At 42.3% G+C, this 22,311-nt stretch overlaps 1 protein-coding gene across 1 annotated transcript in view; it reads left to right on the forward strand.

Annotated features, from left to right (window-relative positions):
- The first annotated feature begins 3,108 nt into the window (after positions 1-3,108).
- The window catches only part of THBS4 (thrombospondin 4), a 50,208-nt gene continuing 31,005 nt past the window's right edge, over positions 3,109-22,311 (forward strand). The window contains exons 1-3 of the mRNA XM_082375966.1: positions 3,109-3,349; positions 9,057-9,260; positions 20,262-20,509. Of these exons, the coding sequence (XP_082232092.1) occupies positions 3,262-3,349; positions 9,057-9,260; positions 20,262-20,509 (540 nt within the window). The 5' untranslated portion in view covers positions 3,109-3,261. The remainder of the gene's footprint in view (positions 3,350-9,056; positions 9,261-20,261; positions 20,510-22,311) is intronic.

The following is a 22,311-nucleotide window of genomic DNA, read 5'->3' on the forward strand; positions in this document are numbered from 1 at the left end:
GGGGAGAGTGTTCCCACGCATGATGCAGGGCTTGCACAGCACCAAAGGAAGGAGCACCCAGGCTTTCTTATCAAGTTGCTCAGATGTGGGACCAAGAGGAAGGGGAGTGCTGAAGCTTGAAATCTGTCAGCAAACATCAAAAATGGGGCATACTCTGTGTTAACAATAATCAGAAATGGAACGGAACCTAGTATATCAGTTGCTACAATAAGATCGTAATGTTACGATAGTAAACATGGTAAACAACCCCCAAATCTTAATGGCATACAAATATAAATGTTTAAAATAAATAAATAGGGACTTCCCTGGTGGTGCAGTGGTTAAGAATCCGCCTGCCAATGCAGGGGACATGAGTTCGATCCCCGGTCCGGGAAGATCCCACATGCCACGGAGCAACTAAGCCTGTGCACCACAACTACTGAGCCTGCGCTCTAGAGCCCACGAGCCACAACTACTGAAGCCCATGCTCTGCAACGAGAGAAGCCACCGCGATGAGAAGCCCCCACACCGCAACGAAGAGTAGCCCCTGCTCGCCGCAACTAGAGAAAGCCCGCGTGCAGCAGCAAAGACCCAATGCAGCCAAAACTAAATAAATAAATACATACATACATTTATTAAATAAATACATTAAAAAAAAATAAACGTTTGTTGCTCTCGTGGCTGGAGTCAACAAGACAGCTCTGCTGATCTTGCCTGAACCTATTCACCTGTGTGAGTCAGCTGTGAGCAGATCTCAGCTGGCTTTGCTTAGGGTGACTGTGGTGACTCGGCTGTGCTCCATGTCTCATCCTCCAACAGGCTAGCACAGCCACAGTATCATGGCAAAGGCAGAGGTGGAAGAGCAAGCAAGTCCAATCACACACGTATGTTTTTTACTTCTGCTTGTAGGAGTTTTGCTAAATTCTTATTGACCAAGAAAACTACACGGCCAAGCCTAGAGTTACAGCTGGAAAGCAAAAGATATATAGAGAACAGTGAAGCTTTGGGGCCATTTTTGCAATCTACGGCACAAATGGATTACTAACATATCACAACCTCTTATCCTGCTTTACAGTACCAAGAGAAGGAAAGTCAATTCAATGAGCTACTTACTATCAAGTGCCAGCACTGTACTTGGAATTAGGACTATGAAAATAAATGAGATAGTGTTAAAAAAAGAGCTCAGTCTGATATGGGGGAACATTTAAATAAATTAGTACATTATTAAAATAAATTAAAATTCAGTGTAAGTGTTAACAACAGATATTTTAATGAGGTGGCACAGAAAAGACACAGATTAACTCTTTCACCTCCTTTACCATATATTTCACAGCCAATTTAATGAATTTTATTGTAATCAAATTTCCTCTTGATTCTGAGAACATGAAGAAAAAGCTGACTGAGATTCCCCAAAGAATAGCCTCATAAAAATGCAGTCTCTTTAAAAACTAAATCATAAGTTCTATTAGGCTAGCAGAAAGTCATTTGATTCTTTTGTTGCTCAGTTACACTTAGTAGTCATCCAGTTTCAACCAAAATTTATTGTGTGCCTAGCTGTGCAAGCTATTTTGCTGGGAATTTGCTAGGATTTGGGGATGCCTGGCAAAGATGACTAAACAAAGATGACTTTAAAAAAAATGGTATCTGCCTTCCAAATAACTTAGTCCTACTTACTCTGAAGTCCGTTGCATAAAACATATACAAGCAAAGCCATTGTGCTTAAAGCAGAAGTTGGGAGCCTGGAGCTCCCTCCAACCCAGGCCACTCCTGAGGACACCGTTTAGTCACTTGAAGATTCTCTAGTCTAATCCATCTCACTAGTGTACAGTCACATTGCTGGAAACATGTGCCCTTTGTCTCTTCAGTGCTCTCTTATATGTAGACATATGGTGACCCACTCCATACAGAGACTTAGTGTAATGTGGCATTAAATGAAGCCTGGATTAGAACTATGTTAGACCTCAAATAGAAAGGAGCTCTGAATATAGCTCACAAATTTTCAGGTCATTAGCTGTAAATGGAATCATAATTGGTGAGGGGTTATTCTAGCACAGTTTGGGAATAAGATGATGAGTTAATCTTCCAGCTTATGGCAGATAGCTTCTTAAACTTTGAAATGGAATTCTTTGAGACTTAAAGATAGGGATATAAATACTTTGCTGGATTTTCTCCATTAGTCAAGATTGTTTAAGAGGGAAAAGTTTGCCATTGTTCTGAAATATTTTTTCCTCTAATTAATCCACATTATTTTTAGGGGGCTTTGCCTAGGAGGAAGACTAACTCCTTATGTTCCTTCCCTCTCTTTTAGGTCCTACTCCCATAGCTTTAAACTGTCACTTGGAATCTTTTGGGAGGGCGGAACAGAAGTGGGCAGAGTGTTTGGAAACCGGACTGAAAAATTCTCCATAAAACACTACCATCCTATAAATGGTTCTGTCTGGATGGATTCCTTGAGATGTGTTTTATTTCCATTAAAAACTCAAAAACTTTGAAACATTCACCGTTCACGTCTCAAAACTTGATGGGGAAAATATTCATCATTTGAAGTATTCGAGAAAAGACTGAAGAAATAAAAGAAACCAGTTGTTCTCCGGACCACCTTAGGAGGCAGAAGTTCCCGGAGAGCCTTCAGGGCTCGTTGGGAAGGGAACCCAAGATGGGCGTTAAGAGCCTGACAAAACGATGTTCTTCTGTTTAGAAAAGAAGAGGTGGGGGATGGATGGTGCCCAAAGCTAGCGGGTCAGTGTCACTTTCTTCCTCCTTTGCCCCGCTCTTGTCCTTCTTCTCTGTCCTGCGTGTCCTCACTTTCTCACCAGCCCCCCGACTGCCCATCCTCGCCCTTCGCGTCCTCCTAACCCCCTCGTCCGTCCGGGCCCGGCGACTACGCCCACCCACCCAGGACCGGGTCGGCCCAGGGCTCCTTCCCATCCCCAGTACCGAAGCTCACGCCTCTCTCTCTCTGCCGCCCACGCTCCCCGCTCCGGCCGCCCCCATACTTCCCGGCCAAAGGGGATCCCAGCCAAGTAGGCCGCCCAGGCCTCGGCCCTCCCCCACCCCGGCCAGCCAGACCGACCATAAAGCGCCCTACCCCGCCGCCAGCGCACTCAGCTCCGCGGCGCCAGGACGCGAGCACCGCCCCCGACGGCAGCCCGGACGCCGCGCTCGCCTCACCTGCGCTGCGCGCGGGAAGCCCGACCGAGGGGCCGCGCGCCGTCCGCACTCCCAGGCAGGGCCCGCGGAGCCGTGAGTCCCGAGCGCCCGCGGGGAGCCGAAAGAGCCAGCATGCTGACCCCGCGCGGAGCCGCCTTGCTCCTGCTGCACCTGGCCCTGCAGCCGTGGCTGGGGTCCGGCGCCCAGACCACCCCCCAGGGTAAGTGGGAGCGAGCCGGGGCGGGAGCCACGGGCCAGGGTCCCTCGGTCACGGAGTCCGCCGTCCCGCGCTCCACTTGGGCGAACGGAGGGACCAGCTCCGCGCGCGGCTCGGCCCCTGGCTCCTGGGGCCTCGCTCGGCACCTCTCTGTTTTTTATTGTGATTGGAAACGATAATTAAAGATTAGAATTTTCGGAGATTAGATTATCCAGCGATGAGACCAATTCCCTGTACAATAGTTTGGGGGATGCAAAACCTATTTTCAGTCTAGGCAAAGACGTGGGGTTTCCAAGCTTACGGCGCGGCCCTAGACCTCGAACACGTCCTGTTTGAAGTAGGGTGAAATCCGAATTTCGTCCCCGCGGCTCTCTCTGGCCGGCCCTCCACTCAGCCCAGCATCCTAAATCCTTCGACGCGGCAGGAGCGATGTTCCGCCCAGGTGGTCTGAGGCTGATATCCCCAAGAAAGGTGCAGTATTGCTGTATTGCCCTGCCACTTGCCTTTTTCTGCTCCAACTTCGCTGGGTCCCCAAAGCCTCCTTTGGGAGTTGGCTTGGTCTCTTGATTCTGGAGGTAAATTGAACTGGAAGGCTGAGAAATGGGTCTTTCTCTACAAAGAGGTTAATAAGTTGATTAATAATTTGAAAAGCCACCTGGATGATCAGTCTTCAAACCCCTTTGTGAGATGGGGTGAAAAGAACTGTTGGGCAGAAAGCACTTAAGCTTAAACAGAATTTTGGAAAGACCAAAAGGAAGAAATTATTTAAGCAAGAAAACATCTTAGGGCTTTAACTGGCTATCCAGTGATGACCTTCATCTGTTTGAATTGATGCCTGGGGTTAATTTTTACTAAGAAAATAAAGCTGGAAGAGACACGCAACTTGAAGTAAAAATTGCTAATTCTAGGAAGGCAGCATGAAGAATGCCTGTGCTGGTGCTCTCCATTCCCTTCCCCTCCCACTGCAGTAATTACCCATTTAAACTTTGCATTTCACCAGATAACTCATTTTGATTCCAGACCAGGTAACCAGAATTGTGTTTTCAGGGAGTACTGAACTGCTTTTAGTTTGGGTTGAAATGTTTAAAATGCTGTACTTTATAGTATTTATTCATTGTGACCTTGCTTCTAGGAAGGTAAGAAAGGAAGCCTTTTTTAAAAATTAATGTATAATTGGCATATAATGTTATATTAGTTTCAGGTGTACAACATAATGATTTGATAATTGTATACATTGCAAAATGATCACCACAATAAGTCCAGTTAACATCCATTGCCGCAGGTGACTACCGATTTTTTTCTTGTGATGAGAACTTTTAAGATCTATTCTCTTAGCAACTTTCAAATGTGCAATACAGTACTATTAACTGTAGTCACCACGCTGTACATTACATCCCCATGGCTTATTTATTTTATAACTGGAAGCTTGTACCTTTTGACGTCCTTCACCCATTTCACCCCCACCACTACTACCCCACTTCTGGCAACCATCAGTCTGTTCTCTGTGTCTATGAGCTTGTCCTTTCTTGTTTGTTTGTTTTTGTTTTTAAGATTCCACATATAAGTGAGACCATACAGTATTTGTCTTTGTCTTAATTACACTTACATAATGCCCTCAAAATCCATCCGTATTGTCATAAATGGCAAGATTTCCTTCCTTTTTATGACTAAATAATATTCTATTGTGTGTGTGTATCACATTTTCTTTATTCATTTATCCGTTGATGGACACAGGTTGTTTTCATATCTTGGCTATTGTAAATAGTGCTGTGATGAATAACTCCATATATCTTTCAGAGTTAATGGTTTTGTTTTCTTTGGCTAAATACCCAGGAGTGGGATTGCTGGATCATATAAGGTAGTTCTGTTTTTAATTTTTTGAGGAACCTTCATACTGTTTTCCATAGTAGCTGCCCCAACTTACATTCCCACCAATGGTGTACAAGGGTTCCCTTTTTCCCACCTCCTCACCAACACTTGCTGTTTCCTGTCTTTTTGCTAATAGCCATTCTAACTGGTGTGAGGTGATATCTCATTGTGGTTTTGATTTGCATTTCCCTCATGATTAGTGATGTTGGGCATCTTTTCATGTATATGTTGGCCATCTGTCTATCTCCTTTGGAAAAATGTTTATTCAGATTTTCTGCCCACTTTTAAATATGTTTGGTTGTGATTTTTTGTTTGTTCTTACTATTGAGTTGTATGAGTTTTTTATATATTTTGGATATTAACCCCTTTTCAGAGATGTGATTTGCAGATGTCTTCTCCCATTCCATAGGTTGCCTTTTCATTTCATTGGTTTCCTTTGCTGTGCAGAAGCTTTTTAGTTTGATGTAGTTCCACTTGTTTACTTTTGCTTTTGTTGCCTTTGCTTTTGGTGTCAGAAAGGAAGCTTTTTGACACAGTTCAAAAGTTTTCTTATTGCAAACATTATTTAACAGGTTTGAATTCATGGGTATAATATTTTGTGTTATATGAATTCTTGACATTTGAACACACAACTTCATGGTGTGTTGCAGGTATGGATTTTGCTTCTCCTTGGACAGAGCTGCCTGTTTTATGGAGACTTGAAATCAGGCTATACCTAAATTATCTGGTTAATTTAATTGCTGTAGGCGATCTGATTAAGTCAAGTTTCTGATAGATTCTTTATTGAGTTGATTAGTTTGCAATTATCAGCTCAGCTGAATAATTTGCTTATCTCCTTTTTCCTCTGAGCTGCCTTGCTAGTCTTATTGGTAAGTATTCGATTTTCATACAGTGATGGTTGGGCTCATTGGTAGCAGTAATTTCACCTGTAACACTAGAAGGTTGTGCTTAGATCCTGGCGCTATTACTAAAGCGTAATAACATTAGTAGAAATTTGTGGTGACTCATTTCCTTTTCAAAACATTCTCCAAACTCATTACTAACTAATCCCAACTTGGCCTCTTGAGAGTGAAGCCAGTGGATTAGAGGAACCATACAGATTGAAATGCGGTAAATTTAGTTTCAGCTGAATTATGAAGTAATCCTGGTCAAAGCAAAAATCAGGAATACCAAGAGTTTAGTTTTGCATGCAGTTCCCATACTTTTAAACACACATCTCTTTCCTGAAGATGTCTTGTCCTGAATGGAACTTTTAAATATATTGCCTTATTTCCCTTTGCTCCCACTGGTGGAAATGTAAAGTTTCCAGTTCTCTGGAAATTTAAAAATTCTATGCCTCTTTTGAAGTACAGTGGGCAGCAGTCCTCATGTTTGGGGAATGTGGGATGCTAGAAAGAACATAATAGATATTCTGCTTTCCAGCACTGCTAGTATTAAAATCATTATTGTATAAGGTTCTTGATACACATGAAAGAAACAATACAGATCCAATCTGAAGACAGATCGTCTTTTAAAAGGAGTAGACATTCATAAATAACTAGGCTTTTGCCTGTTTGTTTTATAACTTTTTTTCTTACGAAAGCAACACCTGTTCATTGTAAGAAAAAAAAAGAAAAAGAAAATTGGATAAGTAAAAGCAAATGAAATTTAAAATGTATAATTATTCAACCCAGAGATAGCTACTATTCTTGTTAGCATTTTGTCGTATTGTTTTTCAAATCTTTTTCTGGGCAAATACATATTTCAAATGGGGTCATGTTATACATGTAATTTTATCATCTGTCTCCACTTAATATATCATGAGCTTTTTCCCGTATCTAAGTATTCAGCTGCATTACCCTTTTTAATATATAGTAATTTAATATATAGTATTTCTCTTTTTGGGTGGACCAAAATTTATTTATCCAGGGCTCTAATGTAGGACACTTAGTTGTTTCCAGTGTTTTTATACTAAAAATAATTTGTTGAACATTTGCAGTGCCACAGGATGGCTTTGGAGGGCTGAAATTCCTGTAATCTCTGTCAAGCCTTTCTGTCTCTGTTAAGAAGAGACAAAGTGCTGGGCCAGCAAAGGTTCAGGTTTCCCACCTCTTCCAATTAGATTTTCACATAACTCCTTCCTAAATAGAAATTCTAGAATTAACACTGGTGGTGAATCTCCTAAATAAATTACCATGTCATCCATTATTTTCTTAAGATAAATTCCTTTTGTAGCAATGCTAAATCAAAGAGCATATGTGTCTTAGGGCCTTTGATATTGTTATTTAAACTGGCTTCAAAGTGTTTATACCAGTTTAAATCTTACCCACCAGTATATGAGCACCCACTTTACTGAATCCTCACCAACAGTTGGGTATTATTGTATTTATTGTTTTTCCAATTTGATGGTGAAAATAATACCTCGTTGTTTAAGTCAGCAATTCCTTCATCATTAGTTAAGCATATGAACACATATATATATACTTATTTGCCATTGTAACTCTTTTTCTGTAAATTGCCTTTTCATGTTATTTACCCATTTTTCTATTAGGATGCTTATTTTATTGATTTGTAAGAGCTCTTTATAAATTACGGATACTATGACCCTTTTTAGTAACCAGATTATTGCATCCAGCAGACAGCTCTGGAGCCTGAAGTTCCTGCAGGCTATGGAATTGTGCAAACGATATTTGCATAAACCAAGAAAAATACTAAGTAACTTCTAGTGCGTATTACCCAAATTTGACCTTTGCCTTTTAAATTAACTGGACATACTCTCTCATAGCTTTCATAAAGTTTGAGAGAAGGTGCTGCTGACTCGATCAAAAGCAACTTACACAAATATAAATGCAGGTTCTAGTTTTTGTAGACCAACTCTATCAGTGAGGTCACAATCAAGAAATAGAAACCACGTTGTATGGTTTTGTTTTGTTTCCACATCGGGATTTCTTCACAGAGAAACACTGGGGCACTGTAAATGCACAAAGGGAACACTTAGGTCTCACAAAGGTAGCAAACTGTTTTGTTGACAGTGTATCTCCTACCATACCCCTGCTTTCTGCTGCATATTCCCTGTGTCACTTATCACTGACCAGGAAAAGACAATTGGCTCCGGTCCAAGAGGCACATGAGAGACCCCAAGGCAGAAATTCACTACTAGGGGCCATAAGAAAAACAATGATTTGGATGCTGTTACCTGCGTCCCCCCCCACCTTATACGTTAAGCCTTTAATATAAAGGCTTTTAGCCTTTATAACTACTTTATTTATTTATTTTTGGCTGTGTTGGGTCTTCGTTTCGTGCGAGGGGCTTCTCTAGTTGCGGCAAGCGGGGGCCACTCTTCATCAAGGTGCGCGGGCCTTTCACTATCGCGGCCCCTCCCGTTGCGGGGCACAGGCTCCAGACGCGCAGGCTCGGTAGTTGTGGCTCACGGGCCCAGTTGCTCCGCGACATGTGGGATCTTCCCAGACCAGGGCTCGAACCCATGTCCCCTGCATTAGCAGGCAGATTCTCAACCACTGTGTCACCAGGGAAGCCCCGCTTTTAGCCTTTATACTAGCCTCTCCCTAGTGGGAATTTTCAGAGCCACTTCTTCAGCCAAAACGCAATTTTGGGTTTGCAAATTTTGTCTTCTCTTGGGGGCTATAAACTTGTGATGAATACTGTGCTCTATTTCTTCTGGTTCAAATGTCCAGCCACCGTAAGAGTGATGAGGAAGAACTGGCGTGTTTGACAATGTGGAAAAATGATTACAATATCAGTTCACTTCATAGCTTACTGTCAGATTGTCTCCCCTCAAAAAACGTGTTTGCCCCAAAGTTAAACCTTTCACTGATTGTTCCTTTCTCCCCATTCTCCGCAGTCTTTGACCTTCTCCCATCCGCCAGCCAGAGGCTGAACCCAGGTGTCCTGCAGCCAGTCCTGACAGACCCCACCCTGAAAGAGCTCTATGTGATCTCCACCTTCAAGCTGCAGACCAAAAGTTCAGCCACCATCTTCGGCCTTTACTCTTCAGCTGACAACAGCAAGTATTTTGAGTTTACTGTGATGGGACGCTTGAACAAAGGTAAGGAGATTTATAGAAATTATTTTCTTAAAAATCCTCTCTGCCTATTCCAGGATTTGGGGTCTACTTTCCTTCAGATGGTTCCATCCACCATTGATTTCAGTTTTCAATACCAAATTCCTCTGATTGTGCATTTACCCGTATAGGGAGGGTGAGTTGATATCGGGAGAAAGAAGGAAGAATAGCTTGCGGCAAAAATGCCCTTTGACATTGTCCGATCCTCGTGTTATTCTGGATCCAGTTCTGGAAGGAACAGGACCCAGGACAGTTTGGCCACTCTGTTAGTCAGCTTGAGCTGCTATAACAAATACCATAGACTGGGTGACTTAAGCAACAGATGTTTATTTCCCACAGTACTGGAGGCTGGTAAGTCCAAGGTCAAGGTGCCAGCAGATTTGGTTCCTGATGAGAGCCTGGCTCTAGACAGCCACCTTCTCACTGTGTCCTCATATGGTCTTTCCTCAGTGTGTGCTGGTGCAGAGAGAGAGAGTGAGCTCTGTCTTCCTTTTCCTGTAAGGACACTAATGCTGTCATGGGGGTCCCACCCTCATGACCTAATCTAAACCTAATTACCTCCCAAAGGCCCACTTCCTAATACCACCATATTGAGGGTTCGGGCTTCAACATATGAATTTGAGGGGAACACACACATTCAGCCTGTAATAGCCACTCACACCATTCTTGTGCTCCCTTAGAAGCATGTGGCTTAGCAGACCTAACTCCTAGCTCTGCAAGCACCTCCCGAACTTGATAGAATATATCTCAGCGGTAGAACAAAATGAACAGCTCTCTTTTCTACCTGTTTTGTGCCAATTTACACAGGTCTGTCACTTGTTTGTTCCCTCTGCTGTCAAATGTTTCACTGTCAAATTGAGTTCCTACATGTACTAAGAAATGACTTCCAAGGAAAAAGGTCACTATTTTTTCATCTCCTTCTCTTCCACCCGTGCCCTGGGGACAACACCTGTTCCTGCTTATTGAGGAATGCGACAGATACGTGTCCATGCTGCCTCATGCTTTTAAAAAAGGAGGACTCGTCCTTCCGGCGAGATTTTTTTATTTCAGTTTGCTCTACAAGGTAGATACTTCTAGTGCTTCAGACTCTCTGAGATTCTAATTGTGATTGAACACTTAAAGCTGCAGGTGTTGGGAGCTGAAAGAAATTCCTAATTCTTAGAGTTCACAGGACTATGGAGTTAAAAGCAAGAACGAATGGGCTTTTGACCCCTCCTTTTATGTCAAGTTCCAATATCCTCCCTCCCTCCTTCCATCTCACTCACAAGTCTGCTTTCTCTGTCTGTTCCTCACGGCCTCTCAGGGGCTGAGGTGCAGTTTCAGACAGTGAAGGGAGTTGGGGACATGGTTCATGATTTAGCAGATGTTTCAACCATTCCTGCTCCCTTTGCCCCGCCTTCAGCCCTGATGGGAGGTAATTTCACCCATCTCTCTGCCTTGGTTCTCACAACCCCATTTTGCCTCACATCTCTTGAAGGAACAGCTCATTGTCTAAGAACCCAGCTACTCAGTTTATCATCTATAAACGCCACCCTTCTTCATCTAAAGGGCAGTAGCTTCTCACTAAATTATTTTAGATGCACTGGAAGGTTTTTCTTTTAGCTCACTCAGCTTAGTGGCTAAAAGGCCCGCTATAGAGCCAAAAACTCTGCTTCTAGATTTAACTCTCTCTGAATCTCACCCTCTATTTCTAAATTGGCCATTGTGGAAAAACAAGCAACTTCCCCCCAGCTGATTCTTTCTGTTCACTCTATAGAGGCCGGGGTAATGCTAGATACATGGGCAGGTAGATGGATAGGGAAGGGGGTTGTTAAGTGCGTTTCCTTTGAAGAATCACCAGTCATGTGAGTCAGCTGTTAATACCAGCTGATCTCCATGTTAAAGGAGAAAAAAAGAGGAAAGGATTGAACACCTTTCCACCTGCCAACCTACTAGAAGAGGTAAAAAGCTCTTAGAAAAAGTATTTTTTAAAAGGAGTCGTAAAAGAATCCAGAGATGACAATTCTCAGAAAACAAAGAGGGATTTATAACAGTATTAGAGTTGAAGAATTTGACACAGAGGAGATTCCCTGGAGCAATAGGAAAAAGGACAGAGATTTGCCATCCCTGGTGAATCGGAAAGTTCTAGGAAGGAGCAGGAGCCCATTGTGACTGGAACAGAAAGAGAAGTCACTGGGTCCATCAGGTCCAGAAAAAGATGCAACATGTGTTTGTGACTCCCCATTGAGGTGTTCAGTGGTGGTGCTGGGCTGCACCCTGCAGGCCTGCAAGTCTTGTTGCCCAGCCTCGAGACCAAAAGAAGAGCCCAGAACAGTGACAGAGACATCAACAGTTTATTGGACAGGGGATCTTACATGTCTGCAGCAAAAGGTCCTGGAGCGACATCCCACTGTATAGACCAGACAGCAGGCAGGACATGGCAGCGATCTTTGCTACTCGGGGGAGAAGGAGGCTACCATGTATGGGGGAATTGACGTCAGGTTGGCTCATCAGTTACCAGGGAAACCGGCAGCTGGGGTACATCCCTTACAGCCCCTCAGGTTAACCACCATCATGAGGGCAGAAGTTTCCCTTTAATAAACTAGCAGGTGGAGGCATTCTGGCCTAAGGATTAGAATAAGCACTTGCCGAAGCAGGAGGCAAGCACGTTCATGTGAGTAGCGAGTAGGTGAAGCAGGGACTGGTCGAGCAGGGGAGTTACAGAGAGCAAGAGACCATCTTCAGTGACCTGACCGTTCAGGGGGCCATGCACACCTGCCATGATTTGTGGAGGGTGGGGGGAAAGCATCTTCCTGGAAGGTGAACCCCAGTCCATTATTCAACTGACAAGGCTCAGCTGATCTTGTCTTTTGTTGCTTTGCATGGAAAACAGCGAAACAAGAAATCAAGATGTATCTCTCGTGACTTAAAACACCAGAGTAGGAAATAAGACACATCTTTCCCTCTATTAAAGGTTATGGTTTGGGAGAGGGTGACTGCACAGATGGAATCGAAGAGAGGATTTGGTTGTCTGGGCCTTTGGCGAGCTCCTACGAGAAACTAAAGTGTATTCCATGAAGACTGCAAAGAATGAGTTTGCCACTGAGCTTTCTGTTTCTACCCTCTCACTCTCCAAGTCATCCTACCATGGTCGCCTCATTACTGTTTGCAAAGCATAACTTGGATCTAGTTATGCCTGACTGCAGAGACCTGTAGTGGCTTCCGATCCCAAACTGAATAAGGTGCAATTGCCCAGGCTGGGCATTTAGGTCTTTCTATTGCCTGACTCCCAACGAGCCTTTCCAGTTTATCTGTCCTTCCAACTGTCCGTGCAGCCTGTGCTTCAGCCGGGTGGACTAACTGCTGTTCCCTGGACGCACCCACGCTGTCGCTCCTTCTCTGTCCTTTTGCTCTTGCCCTCTGCTTCCCCTGGTGCATGCCCTGCACCATCTCAAGTTACTGAAATCCTACACACGTAAGACACATCTCCAGCTCCTCCCGACACCTTTCTTTATATGACTTTGTACCTCCACAGAAGGTGCTACTCTTCGCTTGCCTTGTATTTGAATTACTTAGAGGTCTTTTCTCCAGTAGGTTATAAGCTCCCCTAAGGCAAGGACTGAGCATCCCTTAACTCACCTTTGTGTATACTGCAGCACGTAGCGCAGTGCCCTGTACATAGAAGTGGCTCATGAAGAGACTGGATAGAATAAATGGAGGCTGAGAAGAGTAGCTTTGTTTAAAAAAAAAAAAAAAAAAAAGACATTGTTGTGGAAATTCTAGATGTATACAATGTCCCACAGTAGGTCTGGCTTGGAATCACTTTTTGAATGAATGAATGTTGAAGACCATTTGGTTGAGGATGTAGAAGGAATACAGATAGTATTTCTGATAGAAATGCTCTATCAGATTATTAATAATACAGTGGTATAGAAATAAGCATTCTATAGAAACCACCTAGCTGGGTAGAAGATATGGTTGGTGATTTTCTTGAATCTGGCATAGAGACAACTCTCCAGTTAGTATACTGAGTTTGAGTCACAATTAAAAGTCTCAGGAACTGTGTCACCATGAATACATCTCTGAATCCCACTGAGCATCGACTTACTATCTCTAAAGTGGGGATGATAATAGCTACCTCCCAGGTTGATTGCAAGAACTGACTTACATAAAGTATAATAACTTAGACTCTGAAGCTCAATAAAAACTTCAGGTTACTATATTAGATAGATTAGATAGATAGTGAGAGACAGAGACACCTTTCTATTATTTAGGCAACTGTCTTCCAAAAATGATGAGTTGGTGAACTCTTGGCTTACGTTAATGAAAGCTTCACCTTTCAGAAAAAGCATGAGAGGACCGCTTCTTTGGTCTTAATTTGAGAGCCACAGGAAAACAACTTGATGCTGTGGAAATGAAGGGAACTCCAAGAATTAGCAGTAATGACTGGAAAGAGTCAGGCTCCTCAGCCTATGATAGGAGAAGTCAAGTGGTTCAGAGTAGTTGTTCTGAAACGTGCAAGCTAATGAGAGATACAGCTGGAAAGAGATGGAAGAGTTTAAAAGTTAGAATTCTGGAATTCCCTGGCGGTCCAGTGGTTAGGACTCTGAGCTTTCACTGCCAAGGGCCCGGGTTCAGTCCGTGACGGGGGAACTAAGATCTCGCAAGCTGTGTGGAGCGGCCAAAAAAAAAAAAAGTTAGAATTCTAAACCAAATAATGAAGGGGAAAAAATGAGGTGCCTCAAACACTTATAATAATATTTATTTATGGAGCCGTTACAATGAACCAGGGCCGTGCTAAAGGCTCAACGCTCATTTTCCCTTTTAACTTTCACAGTACTCTTATGAGGTACCCTTGAATGAACTCAGTTTTAAAATGACGATATACAGAAAGTGGAAAGAATTTTCGTGAACTTTAGGACAAACCTTCAGAGGGTTGTACTATTATTCATGCATTTTGGGATTTCCTGGAAAAGAAAGCTGGGATTATTTGAAGGCAAATAGGTTTACTAAAAATAAATCCTGCCAAACTTTTTAATGAATTTTATGAAGTCACTCATTATACCTTTCTGAATAATATAAAAAAAGAATAAGCTAGATAAATAGTACTGTTAGGAGTTGGTAAATTGCCTTATAGCAAAGTATCTAGTGGTTTTTGACAAGACTCTGTCTTGGGCATTGAACTTTTCAACATATCAGTGACTTAGGTGGAAACATAGTATCTTAACATGTTTGCAGTTGGCACAAAGCTGGAAAAAACAGTTGAACATGTCAGAGGCCATTATCAAGATTTACAGGGTCCTACCTGGCTGACACACAATAGGCCACCATCAGATTAAATTTAACAATAATAAATGTAAATCCGTCCTCTAGGAATGAAAAGTAAATTGTAGACACCCAGGATGTGGAAGACCCATCCTAAGCATTCTAGTCAACAACGTTAAGAACCAAGCAATGTTGAGCACAGTGCCTGGCACTTAGTAGTTGCTCAAAAATGTTTGCTGAATGAATGAATGAATGAACAGATACAGTGATGCAACTTTTTTAAAAGCTTTTTAAATTTTAGGCTTCATTAATACATACGTGTGGCCAGATCAAGGGCACTGATAGTCCCACTGTACACTTAATTGTCCAGCCACATCTAGAATACTGTGTCTAGTTGTGAGCACATTTCACAGGGACACTGTCAAGTCAGAGATTACCTTGAGGAGAGTCACCAAGCCAGCATCCCTCTGGATCCCATTTTTTTTACCACATCACAAGTCAAAAAATTAAAGGAACTGGAGAAATCAAGGAGCCAGACAGAAGACGTGAGAGAGATGAAAGTTGCCTTAAAATATTTGAAGAATATCATTTTGATTGAGGATAAGATTATATCTGTCTATAGTTCTGAAGAGTAAAATTAGGACACACTGGTAGAAGTTGGAGGAAACACATATTGGCTCTGAATTAGGAAAATCTTGGGGAGCAATCCAAAAGTGAAATGGGTTTTTCTGCAAAGTAAAGTTCTTTGTTACTGGAAATGTGCTGGTAGAGACTGCACTTTTACTGAAGGGATTTGTGAAGTGAGATATTAAGCTGGATGACTTATAATGCTAATATTCTGTGGCTCTACTAAGGCTAGAGAGCATTCCATGGGCATTTAAGAAGTTGCTTTGCACCTCTCTCCTATAAGGTGACCTTGGGATTCTGTGCACATTTACAACTTTGTTACCTACCAGATAGTTGTTTACAGTGATGCCTCATAACTTAGCAAAATATAAAGCCTTTTGCAGATGTTCAATATAACTGCTGTGCTTCCTTTCACTGGATGTTTCTTTGCTCCGTGTGTGTGTGTGTGTGTGTGTGTGTGTGTGTGTGTGTGTATGTGTATTCTGTAAACTTTACATTGGTTTAAACTGCTACAAAAAAATTTCAAAACACACATACTGCATTTATCACACCTGGGAGTCACCCAGAGTACTTTTAGGAAAAGCAGTTTGATGATTTACCTTTTATGTATTTCCAAAGCACTAAAGTTACAAAGACCTTAGCGTATAGGGCATAAAGATTAATGAGTCAAGGCAAACAAGAATATCCGTCACAAGAGACATTAATGGCAAGAAGTCTTTTTTTAATGTACAGTTATTTGGAGAAGAAGAGGAAAGGTTAACAGCAATTACTTTCATCATATATTTAAAAGGGCCACAGAGCAAAGCCATTTGCCAAGCAAAGCAGAAAGCCCGGAATACCTTGCTGAGTTTGCTGCCTGCAGGCCAGGTCACTCTGAATTTCTTTGCCCAAGCAGACAAAATATTATCATTTCCAGTTCTTTAAAGCTGGCAGCCTGCTCCATAGCTTTGATATTCAACACATCATAATATTTTTGACTACCAAGTCCGTCCACTTTTCAAAAAGCACCTTTTGAAACTTTTCCCAAGATAGCAATATTTCAAATCTTCATTGCTTGGGTTTGCTTCTTCATCTTCATCCCCCGCCAGTCACTGAGATGGTTTTAATCAGGCCAGGCTGCATGACTCCTCTGTCAGGCTGGTGCCCAGACATGGAAATGCAGCCATAAAATGAGGCTCCAAACTCTCAAGTACACAAAGATGCTACGTTTAGAAGGAAAAGATTTATGTAAGTAAACTAATAGAAACTGCTCCCCACATTTTTAATAAGATTGTGGATTAAAAAAAATCAGAGTAGATACATGAATACTCTATTTTATCTATTTTTTCATTCAACAGATAGTTATATTTGGTGTTCTCAGATGCTGTGGTGTATGGGAAAATTAGTAAGAAATAGACTGCTTGTCCCAAGAGTTTATGCTTTAGTAGAAAAGATGAGAAATAAACAAATATACTAGTACCTACATTTGTATAGCAGCTTATATTTTTGCATTTTGTTATTTGACCACCACTGAAAACAAAATGAAATAGGAAGGACAGCTTTTATTGACTCCTTTTAATAGTTTAAGAAGTGGACACTTCAGGCCCAGGGTCACATAGGGATTTAATATCCGAGCCATGACTGGAACCTGAGTCCTGAAAAAGTATACCTAGCAAAGCACCGAGAAAGTGTTAGGGAACATGAATGAGGCAGTAACTTCCAACCCTGGGGAAGATGGAAGACTAGAGGGAGTCTGGTGCATTTGAGCTGGATCTTGGCTTCAGATTTGTAGCAATGATGGAGCAGGAAGGAGAAGAATGGAGAGGAGAACATTCGCACAGAAAGAAAAGGATGAGGGAGGCTGGAGAAAGCTAGAGAGGGGTGAAAATGGGTTGTTAGAACTGGTCGTTCAGCTTGGCTGGTGATCAGCAGAATGGAAGGTGGCAGGAAGGTTGGGCCAGTCCTGGGATAAGTTACATATTAATTAGGGACCGCTAGGGAGCTAATGAATGATTCCATTGGCTCGCTTGTGTGTTGCATTGAAAAGGCAATCATTTGATCAAAACAGTCCTGTAAGAATCTCAAGCTTTCAGTCCAGAAAAACTGCATAGCAAGAGACCCTCAGCAGGAAGGTAAGTAAGGAATCTGGCAGAGAAACCCAGAGATAGAACAAGGTAGAGGCAGAAACACCGTTTGAAGACCTGCAGCCTTCAGTTCTAATCAGAGGAGTTCTTGGTACTCGCCCTGAGAGAGAACAAGGCTGAAATCTCCAAGCAAACTTGTTTCAGTGAGAAGCAAGCAAGAGAATGGAATGTGCCTCAGCTGAAGAAGCAGAGCTGTACCCAGTGACGGTTTTCCTGAGTGCCTTGCTCCCTGGGGTGCTAAGGGGCAGAAGTGGGCTGGAGCCAGGAGAAGACTGCTCCTTCCGGCTTCCAGGCCTGACTTTTCACTCCTTCTGGAGGCAGAAGTGATGTCTTACTGGCTCACTTGTATTTTCCCCTCTGTTTTGCTCCCCTCTGCTCTGTGTATATGTTGGGCTAAGATTGGGCAAGGTGAGCACTGGGAAAGGGGAACCAGAGAGAGGAAGGGAACCATGTCTGCTCTCTCCCCTCCAGTGGTGCTGCTTCTGGAGAAGGTCAGGGAATCTCCCAGGCCGCAGGCTCCTGGGTTGTTGAGGCTGTTTCTAGACTCATTGTGACTGATGGGAAAATGCTGAGTTTTCTGAGCAGGTGCCTGCCGACCCTCTGGGGTAGTCTTACTGCTCTGAAGATTAAGTATAGAAGCACTGAAGTAAGGAGTTTGCAATAAAAAAGAAAAATGAAAAAATGGAAGCCATAAGCAAAATGAAAATTATTGGATCAAGTATGAAGAATGGTAAATGTCAAAGCACTTGATAATTTTCTGCTAACAGACCTTGTGAAGATGGAAGTTTCCATAATTCTTCTTTTCCTCTTGCTCTTGTCACAAGATCTAGAAGCATGAGGAATTTGTCATTTCAGTGCTGCACTGCAACACAAAGCAAGGCAGAAGTATAGCGTGCCCTTAAATGACAGCATGAACACAATGGCAGGTTTGGCTGCCTGCAATAGATGTTAAATTGCTACTCTCTAAACTTTTAAATTTATATGTGAAAAGCTTTCAAGGCAATCATTTAATTATTCATTGGAAGTTTATATTCACAACATTAATGTGTACCTGTTATATATAACGTACTCCACTAGGTACTATTTATAAAATTAAACTTAGCGATTCAGTTATGAAAATAAATCATGGCGCACATGGCCTGGAAGGCCTGCTAAAAGCAGGCAAGAGGCCCATGAAAATATGTTTCCTTTGAATCCCACAGAAATCCCAGGGGAGAAAGACCAAGGGTATTTGTTTTAAGCTGCTCTGTGTATCCTCTTAAACTGTTACTATGAGGAACAGAGGTTGTGGCCATAATGAAAATGAGGAGATCCTGAGTATATGTGTCTATGACCTGGTTGAAGTCTGGTAGTCCAAGTGGTGTTTTCACTGGCCTGTAAAAACGCCAGGGATTTGCAAAACTATTCAAAAAAGTAAAGAAATAGACGTCTTAAAATATTGAATTAGTGCATATATTTGGTTTCATTTTCCCCCTCTTTTGTGTACCTTATGCCTCCAATTTCCAGCCATGCTATTACTATTATAAATTCTCAACAATATTAAATAAAGGGGTAAAAAAACTCTGTTGTATCCCATGTTTAAAATACTTCAAGAATTTCTACTCACGTCTGTTTTCTTTCTCCTCATACCACATTTACTTAAGTCTTACCAATACTTTGCTTCAGGAAACGTAGTAATGTACTACAGCCATAGAAAGGCCTTCTAACCAGTCTGTTCTGTCAGGTCTTACCAATTCTTCTCTCTTGGTAAGCAAGTGGCGGCGACCACATGAGCACGAGAGAAGATCTCCTGACTCCTCAGGGCATCTCTCTACACCACAGACCCTGATGGCAACTGGCCCCCTCCAACCATGGTCAAATGGGAAAGCAAATCTAGTCAGGGTTTAGAAGGGTGGGGAAGTCAACCTAGAAAGTCTAATGTGTTTGGAGGAAGTCTTCAAAAACATCTTTAAAATTTCATAGTAGGGATTATTTTTTCTGGCAATATTGCAACATAAACAGATATTCCTGGCTGGCTACTCCATGGGGCAGCACCAAGTTGGCATTTACACTTCACAGAAGAGGTATCTGAGGAAAGATGGTCCCAGTTACTTGTTATGAATCATACAGACTGACTGTAGCACACTCTGGGTTTATATGTGGAATTCATTATTTCTTTTACTTTTTTGTATTACATAAGTAATGTGTGTTTCTTGTAGAAAAATCAGGCAATGAAAATGAAGAAAAGGAAAAAAACACATCATCCAAGCGCCCAGCAATGACCGTATTAATATTTCCTTCTAATTTTCTGTATATACGTCTATGTACATACCTACATAGTTTTTTCGGAATGAACCTGTACTGACTCATAACCTTTTTTTCACTCAACATAATACTGGGAATGTCTTTTTGTGTAAGGTAGTGGATCTCCCGTGAAGTCCTTCCAAAGGCCTATCCAGGCCTAGCATTCTTTTAGTCATGGAATAAACCACACTCAGTTTCAAATTCTAGTCCTGTCACTTACTGTGTCCTTGAGCAAGTTCCTTCGCTTATCTGATCTTCCCTTTCCTCACCTGTAGTCATTCCAGTTTCATAGGGTTGCAGTGAGGAGAAATTAAGTGTTTACAGCAGTAAAGGGCAGCACCCAGCCCTGTAGTAGCGCTCAGTAAATGTTTGCAAATTAATGAATTCATGCCTTCAGGAGCTTGGATGTTACTTGACTTTTGATGGGTTCTACTTGCTCACTGTACTCATCATTATCTGAAATTATACTGTTTATTTTCAAATTTACTACTTATTGTCTCTCTTCATGAGCACAAAACATTCTCAGCAACAGAGTGGTGGCCAGTGCCTAGAAAAATGCCTGGCACACAAAATGTTGAAAATTTATGGTGCTGACTTACTTGCGTCTTTCCAATGACCCAGCCTCGCCATTGTCACCTGGAGGCTGTGCAGCACAGAATCACGCCCTTTCCCTTTATCTCATTATTCGCTGACCCGTGCTTGGTTCTAGCCATCCTCCGTTACCTGAAGAATGATGGGAAGATTCATTTGGTGGTTTTCAACAACCTGCAGCTGGCCGACGGCAGGCGGCACAGGGTCCTCCTGAGACTGACCAATCTGCACCGGGGAGCTGGCTCTGTAGAGCTCTACGTGGACTGCTCGCAAGTGGATTCCATTCACAATCTCCCCAGAGCCTTTTCTGGCCTCGCCCAGAGTCCTGAGGCTGTTGAATTGAGGACTTTCCAGAGGAAGGCACAGGTAAGAACCCACAAACCATTCTCCAAAGTGGAAAGATGAGTTTCTGAAGCTTCTGCTGAATGCAGAAGAGTGGGCTGAGGTCAAGAGTGGGTCTAATTTTGGCTGCATGTTAGAAACACCTGTGGAACTTAAAAACTGACTGCTAGAGGGCCCACCCTCCAGACAAGTTACATCAGAATCTATAGCGGTGGTGCCTCGGCATCAGTATTTTTTAAAATACTGATTCTAACGTGAAGTCAAAATTGAGAGCTGCTCTTTTAGATGATAAGTGGAGACTTTGGGGATATAATTGTAAAGCAGGAAAGGAATAGCAAAAAGAATAGCAAAAATTTTTAAACTATCTTAGGGCAATAGGATGATCTACTTGTAATCTTTCTATAATGTTATTATATATATATATTTTTTTAAATTTATTTATGGCTGTGTTGGGTCTTCGTTTCTGTGTGAGGGCTTTCTCTAGTTGTGGCAAGCGGGGGCCACTCTTAATCGCGGTGCACGGGCCTCTCACTATCGCGGCCTCTCTTGTTGCGGAGCACAGGCTCCAGACGCACAGGCTCAGTAATTGTGGCTCATGGGCCCAGTTGCTCCGCGGCATGTGGGATCTTCCCAGACCAGGGCTCGAACCCGTGTCCCCTGCATTGGCAGGCAGATTCTTAACCACTGCGCCACCAGGGAAGCCCCTGTTATTATATTTTTAATGAAAGTAAAAAAGAATGATTGGAAATTGCCAAGCACCAGGAACAACATTTTTCACAGGCCTCACTAGAGCATCCCTAACAAAAAGACCCTTATGGCCAACTTAATTCCATGAGGCCTTACAAATCACATCACTTCTGTCTTCCGTTTTATGCCCTGTTGATGGTATTTTTTTTCATCATATCATTGCACCTACTGTAGAAATTGCCACATATGTTTCTCTTAGAATTTTGCACTAGGGGGACTTCCCTGGTGGCGCAGTGGTTAAGAATCCGCCTGCCAATGCAGGAGACATGGGTTCGAGCCCTGGCCCGGGAAGATCCCATGTGCCACAACTACTGAGCCCACGTGCCACAACCACTGAAGCCCGTGCTCCTAGAGCCTGTGCTCCACAACAAGAGAAGCCACCACAGTGAAAAGCCCGTGCACCACAACGAAGAGTAGCCCCTGCTTGCCGCAACTAGAGAAAAGCCCGTGTGCAACAACGAAGACCCAAGGCAGCCAAAAATAAATATAAAAAATAATTTATTTTAAAAAAATTTGTGCTAGGAAATACTTTGTTTCCTATAAATAACTAGTATTCTTTGTCTTTTCCAATTATTACTGTAACTGCTCATCATTCCAGAATTTCATCTGATACAGAAGTCAATCCCAAAATCAATAACTACGTTCATCCACTGTGGCCCATATTGTTGTTTTATATATTACAATCACTATTTTCCACTTCTATTTCATTATTATATGTTTTAACTAAATTATATGTGCTTTTAGCAAGTTATTCTGAGCCCTTTGTGTAAAGAAGCAGGGTGTAAACAGTAATTTCCATTGTAACTAGGAATGCTGAGAAGTTTTAGATAATAATGTAAAAACTATGAATCAGATACTAGAATTTGTGCTTGAAACATAGGAAGCATTTTCAAGCAGAAGTTTCAAGAAAGCTAAAATCCAAGTTTAGAGAGAGGGAGAAAGAGTTGTATATATATTTAGTGTAGATTTATAGAGAGAGAAAAAAATTAATAGAGAGATATGCCAAACTTTATTTCTGAATCCCCAGAGTAGCCCAAATAGTCAGAATGACAGTCAGAAATTGTGTCACTGACATTTCA

The sequence above is a fragment of the Balaenoptera borealis genome (genome assembly GCF_965194805.1).
Source record: "Balaenoptera borealis genome assembly, chromosome: 2".
Taxonomy (NCBI): Eukaryota; Metazoa; Chordata; class Mammalia; order Artiodactyla; family Balaenopteridae; genus Balaenoptera; species Balaenoptera borealis.